Below are 10,022 nucleotides of genomic sequence, written 5' to 3' on the forward strand. Positions count from 1 at the left end.
ACTTTGAGATCTGGCACCCGGCTGGACCTAGCTCCGGCTCTCCCTCTGTTCGAGTCAGCTCTGCCCTGCTCTCGGAGGCCCATGTGGGCACTGTCCACTGGCTCTGTAGCCCATTCCCACCTAGCGGTCCTCCCCTCCCAGCCAGGCTTCCGAAGAAGGGAGGAGGCTCGGTTCCGGCCCTGCTGCCCTCACGTGCTTTCCCGGCCGCCCCCTCCCGCCCTGCATCGGGGCGGCCAAGCCTGTTCCTCTTCCCCGATTGCGACAGCTGCCTCAGCTCCCAGCGCTCCCTGTCCCCGCCCCGAGGCCGGCTTGCTCCACTCCCACTTCCTGAGCCCGGCTCTTGGAGCCCTGGAGGCCAGGCCAGGCCCGGGCGCTCGGCCCCAGGGGCACCTCAGCCCGAGCCTTGTCCCAGACCCTGGGCTCGGGGGGAGGTTGCTGCCACCACTGCCCGGGACGTGCAGGCCTCCCACCTACCCCCCAGGCCTCCACCCATCTGGCCGACTGGCCGACTGGCCGCCATGCGCCTGCCGTGGGCCGCCTCCCCCTGCGGCCTGGCCTGGGGGCCACTCGTCCTGGGCCTCTGCAGTCTCCTGGCAGCATCCCAGACCCCACTGATGAGGGAGGGGCCCGCACAGGTGGGTGAGGGCAGACTCGGGAGGGGAAGCGGGGTCTGGGCAGCCCTCCCTCTAGTCCCTCTGCCCTCCCCAGGTGCCCCCTGGACAATTCTCCCCCCACCTCCATCTCCCCTTGAAGGCGCCCCCATACCACACGGAGAACCAAACGTGCCAGGACCGGGAAAAGGAGTACTACGAGCCCAAGCATCGGGTCTGCTGCTCCCGCTGCCCCCCAGGTGAGACCCGAGGGCCACAGGACGCCTGGGACGGGAGGTGGGTTACAGGGCACTCCAGCCCACCTTTACCGCCTCAGAGGGGAGACAGACACCATCGCCCCGGGAAAGGAGAGGCATTTCTCCTGCATCGGGAAAGCAGCCGGCCATCCGTCGGACGTGGCCCCCAAGAGGACAGGGTCACACGGCAGGCAGGCGGCAGAGGTGAGGGTGGGAGCCCCTCTCCCCTGACACCCGGATCGCTTCGCTCACATCCTAGGCACACGTGTCTCAGTGGAATGCAGCCGCGGCCAGAACACAGTGTGTGCCATGTGCCCCGAGAATTCCTACAACGAGCACTGGAACCATCTCTCCTTCTGCCAGATGTGCCGCCCCTGTGACCAGAGTGAGTGGCCGTGTGCCCGGGGAGGCTGGGATCTCCTGGAGCGCAGCCCCTCCACCGAGCTCCCCTGTCTGTCTCCCCACCAGTGCTGGGCTTCGAGGAGACTGTGCCTTGCACCAGCAAACAGAAAACCCAGTGCCGCTGCCAGCCCGGAATGTTCTGCGTGCACTGGGATACCGAGTGTGTGCACTGCGAGCCACTCTCCAACTGCCCACCTGGCACTGAGGTGGAGCTCAAAGGTCAGAGGCCACTGTGGGCAGAAGGAGGGGAGGAGACTGGGCGCCAGTGATCTTGAATGGAGGCCGGGAGTGCGTACTTCATCTGTGGGGAGCCCCCAGGTAGTTCTCTTTGACATAAAGAGCCTCCTCTCCCTCCCTGGGCTAAAGGCCCACAGAAGGGGTCTGCAGAGAAATGGAACAGGGACAGGGGACAGATTCGGGGCCTCAGAAGGAGGCTTCTCTCAGCTCAGGGAGGCTCGGGCCAGAGGAAGATCAGGAAAGGTGCTACGGGCAGGGAGGGCCATTCAGTGGGAATAAAGGAAACTCACAGCGTGGAGAGACGCCCCTTGCCCACTCACCCTGGCTGGCCTTGCTTTTCTCTTGCCAGATGAAGTCACGGAGGCTAAGAGAAACTGTGTTCCCTGTAAGGCAGGGCACTTCCAGAATACCTCCTCCCCCAGGGCCCGCTGCCAGCCCCACACGAGGTGAGTGCACCCCCACCATCCCAGAAGTCCCAGCTGCTGACCACCCTTATGCTCGCATGCATGGGCTAGCCTCCACTTCCAGCCCTGTGCCCGTTTGAATTGGGCTTCCCTTTCCTTCACAGGTGTGAGGAACAGGGTCTGGTAGAGGCAGTTCCAGGCACTGCCCAGTCTGACACCAGCTGCAGAAATCCACTCGAGTCCTCTGAGATGCCAGGTGAGGAGTCTGGGGCCCAGGGGCACATGGGGGGAATCTGGGAAAATGCCTTCATTTCTCCCAGCTAAAAAGATGGGGGAAGGATTAATCCTTCTCTCTCAGAATTGGGGCAAGCAGAAAAGTTCCCTAAGGAAAAATTGGAGTATCCCTAGGCCAGCTTGATATACACATTCTTTTTAAGTTATGTGTTATACACATAACTTGTAAGTTACATGTACTATTATGCCAAGGAACACTCCTACCCTGAGATGTAATTGTAACTGACATTACTGTCCTCGTCTTGGACATGCCACCATCATATAACCCACTTACCAGACCAAAAATCTCTTTACTAGATTACACACTTTCATTATTAGAGAGTTCATCCCACATTTGACTCTGTTTTGTTTGTTTCTTTTCTGTGACGTTGCTGGTTTCCTAGCCTAACAGATGATTAAGGGGTATTTCTAATAACTGTAAACATGATTAGCGGGGAGAGAGTTTATTAACTTTTTAAAAATTACCAAATATTTATAATTATGGCTTTCATTTATTGAGAGCTAGGGCATCAGGCACTCTGCCAGCACTTGACAATCACTAGCTCATGTAACCTTTTAATGACCCTGTAAAGTACAGCTGACCCTTAACAACATGGGTTTCAACTGAGCGGGTCGCTTATATGTGGCTTTTTTTTTTTCAATCAATACGGAACATTACTATACATGTATTTTCTCTTCCTTATGAGTTCCTTAATTAACATTTTCTTTTGTCTAGCTCACTTTATCACGAGAACACAGTACATAATACATAACATATAAAAGATGCATAAATCAAACTGTGTTATTGGTAAGATTTCTGGTCAACAGTAGACTATTTGTAGTTAAGGTTTGGGGGGAGTCAAAAGTTAGACGTGGATTTTTGACTACACAGGGGTCAGCGCCCCCAACCCCCACATTGTTCAAGGGTCAACGGTAGTTCTATTATTATCCTCACTGAGGACAGGAGGAAACTGAGGCTGAGAGGTTATGGGACTTGGCCCAGATCACTCACTGGTATCTGATATTACAAAGACCTGTACTCAGTTCTTTCTTACTCCAGAGCGTGTACCATAATGCACGCACACCATAGAAAATTAGAAAATTCAGAGAAACAGGGGCACTGGGCTGGCTCGGTCAGTTAAGCGTCTGACTCTTCGGCTCAAGCCATGATCTCACAGTTTGTGAGTTTGAGCCCCTCATCCCTGCTTGGGATTTCTCTCTCCCTCTCTCTCTGCTCCTCCCCACTTGCACACGTGCTCTCTCTCAAAAAATAAATAAACACTAAAAATTTTTTAAAAAAAAAGAAAATTCAGAGAAGTAATACTAAAAACCACTCACAGGACCATCACTTAGCATATCCACTCTTAACATTTTTTAATATATCCTGCCAGACATTTTTCAATGGATGTCTATATATAGAATTGGTTTTCTAAAAGTGGAGTCATTTGAATATTTTGTCACTTGATTTTTCATTCAGCTATATCATCTTTTTCCTTGTCCTCTTAGTACTTTTTAACCATGTATCAAATACAACTGGCACTTTAGAGCTGGAATTTTGTTTTATTTTTTTTAAATTTCTTTAGTGTTTATTTTTGAGAGAGAGGGAGAGAGCACGAGCCAGGGAGGGGCAGAGAGAAAGGGAGACACAGAATCGGAAGCAGGCTCCAGGCTCTGAGCTGTCAGCACAGAGCCTGATGCGGGGCTTGAACTCACGGACTGAGATCATGACCTGAGCCAAAGTCAGACGCTTAACCAACTGAGCCACCCAGGCGCCCCTAGAGCTGGAATTTTAGACAGTAGGTACCAAACCCCCCTCATTGTATCTTTGAGGAAACTGATGCTCCAAGAGGTAGAATGGCTTAAAAAGTCACCCAACTGGGCCGGAACACAGACATCTCAGATGCCAGGTCCAGTTTTTTCCCACACCTCCCATTCTGTGCTCCCTCAGGCCCTAGGTTTAGGTGGATCAGAAAGGGCCAGCTCCCAGTATACAAATGTCCAAGTCTTCCTGACCTTCCCCAGGTACAACTGATGGGTGCTCTAGACTCTTCTGTGAAAGACAGAAATTATCCACTGCTACATACCAAGACCTGAGAATCCCAGCTCCCAGCCTCCCTTCCCTCCCCTCCTGGAGCCTGCCTTGAGCCAGGGGGTAGAGACTTTGCAAGCCCCACTCCCCCACCCCTGTAAACACCCCCACAGAGACAGAGGGGCAATCTCAGCTCCTATAGCAGCCTCTCTCTAAGATGGTCACGTCCACAGAAATGTGGCTCTACCCTGTGGCCTGAGTCTGCTTACAAACCCAAGTCCCACCTTCCCCGTACTGCCTTCCACCCCCACTTCCAACCCTGGAAAACCAAGTGCCCACACTCCTGTCCTCACCCACAAGACTGCCCCCGTCCTTGGTCTCTACATGGTGGCCACCATCCATGCCCTCCAGAGATCTCCACCCTCGCTTGAGTTTCCCCCGGCAGTCAGGAGGGCCTGCCCCAGTCCAACTTAGTTCCCCTTCTCTGTAACCCAAGGGAAGTTTCTCCAATTCTGCCTTTAGGAACTGCAGTGGGTCTAGAAGGGAAAAGCTGCTGTCGCCCCTTTTCTCTGAGTTGTCCAGAGGACCAGAAAGCTGTTCCTTAGCTTCCCTCCCCTCTGCCCTTCCTGGGGTCGTCACAGCTGTTCCGTCTGCTGTCCTGGCAGGAACCGTGCTGGTGCTGGCCATCCTGCTGCCGCTGGCCTCTCTCCTGTTCCTCACTACGGTCCTGGCCTGCTCCTGGAAGAGCCACCCCTCTCTCTGCAGGAAGCTGGGTAGGAAGGAGCTGGATGCTGGCAGGGACGCAGGCCTGGCCGGCTGTCCGTCCCCACCTGATGGGGAAGGGGGTTTGGAGGGAACAGTCAGCTTCCCCAGGGCTAACCCTTCTGTCCCTCCACACCCTTAAGACTCCCAGTGCCTGCCCTCAGCATGGACATCATCTCCACCCAGCACCCCCATTCTGAGGCTGGAGATAAGGGCAAAGATAGCGTGTTCCTTCTGTGACCCCAGGGTGGGGAGCAACATCGTGGTGTGGGGGAAGGGTGAAAGCCATACCGGAGGCTCCACACCCTTTTAATTTTCCATTGCAGGATCCCTGCTCAAGAGGCGTCCAGAGGTAATGGGGGAGGCTGAGAAGGCCACAAGGAGGGGTGGACGGGGATACGTGAACAGGTGGGGTAGGCAGGATAAGAGTGTGTGCAGGCTTCAGTATTCATTCGGCTAATAACTGATTGAGTATACCATGTGTCAGATACCATTCTGGGCACCACGGATATAGCAGTGGGCAAAACAAATTACCTACCCTCCTGGAGTTACATGCCAGCGGAGCAAGAATAAAGTTAGACAAACATTTACCAGGTAATGATAATTGGTAAATAAAGCATGGTGGTGGGACAGTGAATGACAGTGGCAAAGGATGGGGGTATGTTATCTTTGAGTGGACAGAGAGGGCCTCTCTGATAAACAGATACTTGAGCAGAGAGCTGAAGAAATGAGGGAGCCAGCCATCAGAATATCTGGGGGAAAGCGCCCCAGGAAGAGGGACATCAAGTGCAAAGGCCCTGTGGCAGGGAGCAAGAAGTGGAAGAGAGAACAATGAGCTGCCTAAGCATGGGGTGGGGTGTGGGAATTAAAGAACGATGGAGTCTGAGGCCCATGTCATTGGTTGGTTCTCTGCCTCTCTCCTGCAGGGAGAGGAATCAAATACTGCTGATGGAAGTTGGGAACCTCCAAGGGTCAACCCACATTTCCCTGACCTGGTAAAGCCACTTCTGCCCTTCTCTGGAGACTTGGCCCCGGCCTCGGCCAGGCTCCCAGCGACCCCAGGCTTGGAGGAAGAGGTGCTACAGCAGCAGAGTCCTCTAAGCCAGGCCAGGGAGCTGGAGGCTGAGCTCCCAGAGCAAGGCCAGGTGGCCCATGGTGAGCATGGGGCAGGCAGGAGGGAGAAGAGGGGGCATGGAAAGGTGGGGTGGGAGGGATGGTGTGCAAGAGGAGAAAGTGAGCCAGACAGAAGCAGAGCAAAACAGAGACTCCAACAGCTAGCCGTCGGCCCCTCTCACTCTGCTTCCCTTCCCACAGGTACCAACGGCATTCATGTCACCGGCGGGTCTGTGACTGTCACTGGCAACATCTACATCTACAACGGGCCAGTACTGGGGGGAGCACGGGGCCCTGGAGACCCCCCTGCTCCCCCAGAACCTCCATACCCCACCCCCGAAGAGGGTGCCCCAGGCCCCCCCGGGCTCTCTACACCCTACCAGGAGGATGGCAAAGCTTGGCACCTGGCTGAAACAGAGACACTGGGGTGCCATGCCCTCTAACAGGGCCAAGGACCCAATTTGTCCCCCATGCCTCTTGGTGTCTGGGAAAAGCCAGGAGAAGGGAGGTGCAAGAGCATCTTCTCCCTGCGGCTGCCCTACCCACACAGGACTGACAGAGGGCCTGGATAGGGCCCCTGAGAGGCAGACCCTGAGGGGCCGGGCCTGAGACGCATCTCTGAGAGCAGGGCCGGGCACTGGCCGGGTATGTGCATGCCACAAGACTCTCACCGCCTCCTGTGCAGGCCTGAGACTTCACTGCAGACCCTCCTGCCCGCCGGGGCTGCACTGCCCACGCTTCGGGCACGGACAGGGCAAACGATGCTAACTGCTGCCCGCCACGGCATTCTGCACCCTAAGCAGGGCACAGAAGGAGGACAGCCACATGGCCACTTGCAAGGACATCAGCGGGACCTCCAGCAGATTCGTGGTGCTCATCCCCAAGCTTCAGAGGCCCTATGAGAGCCCACACTTCACATGGACTGAAGTAGACCCTGTAGAAGATGGAGTTACATGGAGGACCACCCCTCCCCTCTCCTCCTAGAAAGGGAGTCACTAAAAACTGGGGGTTTGGATACAGTTACTAGGTAGAAGGGAGAGTTTTGGAGGGAGAGGAAAACGGCAAGTGTATTTATAAATTGTAACCACATGCAAATAAAGAGGAGATCGAGACCTAGATCACTCATTTTCTTGGGGTTTACATAGAAACACTATTGCATCGGGGCAATGTCAAAGGCAAAGGTCAAAACATTAAAATATAATCCTACAAAGGTATTTCAATGAGAGGCTGGTGTCTGTAATTCAGGTGATAACTGTATTAGCCGGCCATCCCTGACAAGGTGCCAGATGGCGTTCTAAATGCTTTACAATAGAGGTGCTTGAGTGGCTCAGTTGGTTAAGCGTCTGACCCTCGATGTCAGTTCAGGTCATGATCTCATGGTTCGTGAGGTCAAGTCCCACGTCTGCTGTCAGTGCAGAGCCCGCTTGGGATTCTCTCTCCCTCTCTCTGCCCCTCCCCGGACACACACGAAGGATCTCTCTCTTTCTCTCAAAATAGATAAATAAACATGAATAAGTAAATAAATGCCTTATAATATTAACGTATGTTACCCTCACAACATCTCTCTGAGATAGATAGTATTACTATTCGCATTTAACTATTGGGGAAACTGAGTCACAGACAGGGTAAATGACTTGCCTAATTCAGCTGCAAATGGCAAAGCTGGATTTGCACCCCGTTAGGCCGTAGAGACCTCTCGGGTAAAAACTTCACACACCATACCCTTACAGAGTTTCTCCAAAAAGGGGTTTAAAAATGGGCTGTTTTTCTCAAATAATCAGACCTGCTTCATGTTCTGCAGGCATATTCAATCTCAGCCAACTCTCCTACCCGCAGCCACGATGCAAAGTGAAAGAGTGTTCTTTCCACAAGGCCGGTCAAAGGGAAAGATACGCACATTAGCCCTAAAATGTGAAATATTCTTCCCATTCTGTTGGGGAAGAGATCTGGGCCAGCCTCCTTCCACTCGCAAGGCACACTCATGATTTTTCCTTGTTTATTCTCTTTTGCCTTATTTAATTTTTCTCAAATAGAACTTTAAATCTCCTCAAGCTCTATTATTAGAAAATGTCTGGGCCCAGAATTCGTCTACCTCCCTGCCTGGTAGAGACAACCTGAACTTGAACGATTGGGAGGAAAGCAGCTGCCAGCGGACAGCTCCTTCCATAAAAGGCCACCGTCTAGGTCTGATGTTGAGAACACTGTTGCTGGGGCTCATCAAGATGGTGTGGCTACAGGGGCCATCTGATCCGACTGAGTGGATGGGTTATTTAAGGTTGACCATGAAAACATTAGATCCAAATTCCTTTCTTGACAAGTAAGTCATCATGAGCTGTATCTTCACGAGTTAATGCTCCGCTCTTCCAGTATGCCAGAGCCAGACAACATGAATCCTCAATAATTGTTCAAGGTATTTAGATTAAAAAAAAAAAAAAAGTATACAGTTTTCAACAAAATAAAAGGAGGAAACGTCTTTTAAAGAAAGGGTGCTGGGGCGCCTGGGTGGTGCAGTCGGTTAAGCGTCTGACCTCAGCCAGGTCACGATCTCGCGGTCCGTGAGTTCGAGCCCCGCGTCAGGCTCTGGGCTGATGGCTCAGAGCCTGGAGCCTGTTTCCGATTCTGTGTCTCCCTCTCTCTCTGCCCCTCCCCCGTTCATGCTCTGTCTCTCTCTGTCCCAAAAATAAATAAATGTTGAAAAAAAATCAAAAAAAAAAAAAAGAAATGGTGCTGAGGCCCAGTCCTAGGTGACACCATTCAAATTTAGGACTATATCAGCCCGTGTTAATTTGTTAGGGCTGCCATAACAAAGCCCAGCAGACTGGATGGCTTAGAGAACAGGATGTTATTCTCTCAGGGTTCTGGAGGCTAAAAGTCCAAGATCAAGGTGTCAGCAGGACTGGTTGCTTCTGAGGTCTCTGTCCTTGGCTAGCGGATAGATGTCTTCTCCCTGAGTCCTCACATGGTTCTGGCTTTTGTATGTCTGTGTCCTAATCTCCTCTTCTTATAGAGACACCAACCAGTCAGATTGGATTAGGGCCCACCCTAATGACCTCACTTTAATTATCTCTCTCTCTTTCTTTTCTTTTTATTTTTTTTTAATTTGAGAGAAACAGAGAGAGAAAGAATCCCAAGCAGGCTCCTCGCTCAGTGTAGAGCCCGACACAGAGCTTGATCCTGGGATCATGACCTGAGCTGAAATCAAGAGTCAGATGCTCAACCAACTGAGCCTCCCAGGTGCCCCCAATTTAATTATGCCTTTAAAGACAATCTCCAAATACAGTCACATTTTCAGGTACTAGGGCCTAGGACTTCAACGTATGCATTTCAGAGGACATAATTCACCCATAACACTGCCCATGCTTATCTATGTTGTCCTTGGGTAATTAAGTTTTTTTTTTTTCTCCAAAAGATGGAGTGGTTCACATTGACAGCTGTGATGAATTCTTTCTGCAGCATATGCAACAGACTTCCATACCTTTCCTAGAAACAGACCCTTATTTCTGTACTAGGGCAGAGAGTCCATGATATTAGGAAGGGAGGCCCCTTCCCCAATCACAAGAGCCAGTAAGCCCATTACCTTTTGCCAGGTTTGGGATGGGCATGAGATCCATTTCTGACCAATGACATGTATAGTGAAGTCTTCCTTCCCAGGACAAAAAACATCATAAGTTTTTGGCTTCCCTTGTCCCTCCTTTCGTGTTTGGGGAATGTTTGTGTGAGAACATGATGCCTATCTTGCTATCTTGCTTGGGGCAGCCATCTTGCTGTCATGAAGGAAAGATCATGGAGTTAAAAAGCCAATCCTCTGAGGATGGAGGTGTTGGAAGAAAAGAAAAGAACATGGTTCATGAGGCATTCTTTTTTGTGTAAACCAGAGTAAGTTAAGTTTTCTTTTTCTTTTTTAATTTTAACTTCATTTCCTTTCTTGGGGTAGGTAATTTATTCACATGGCTCA

At 51.8% G+C, this 10,022-nt stretch overlaps 1 protein-coding gene across 1 annotated transcript; it reads left to right on the forward strand.

The window, feature by feature from the left end:
* Positions 1–240: 240 nt before the first annotated feature.
* LTBR (lymphotoxin beta receptor) lies at positions 241–7,183 on the forward strand. Its single transcript, XM_043564165.1, has 10 exons — positions 241–635; positions 754–850; positions 1,107–1,232; positions 1,316–1,468; positions 1,836–1,932; positions 2,055–2,146; positions 4,858–4,965; positions 5,281–5,306; positions 5,881–6,109; positions 6,269–7,183. The coding sequence occupies exons 1-10, from the start codon at positions 519–521 to the stop codon at positions 6,508–6,510; spliced, it is 1,287 nt and encodes a 428-aa protein (XP_043420100.1). The 5' UTR covers positions 241–518; the 3' UTR covers positions 6,511–7,183.
* The last annotated feature ends 2,839 nt before the right edge of the window (positions 7,184–10,022 follow it).

The sequence above is a fragment of the Prionailurus bengalensis genome, chromosome B4 (genome assembly GCF_016509475.1).
Source record: "Prionailurus bengalensis isolate Pbe53 chromosome B4, Fcat_Pben_1.1_paternal_pri, whole genome shotgun sequence".
NCBI classification, from domain to species: Eukaryota; Metazoa; Chordata; class Mammalia; order Carnivora; family Felidae; genus Prionailurus; species Prionailurus bengalensis.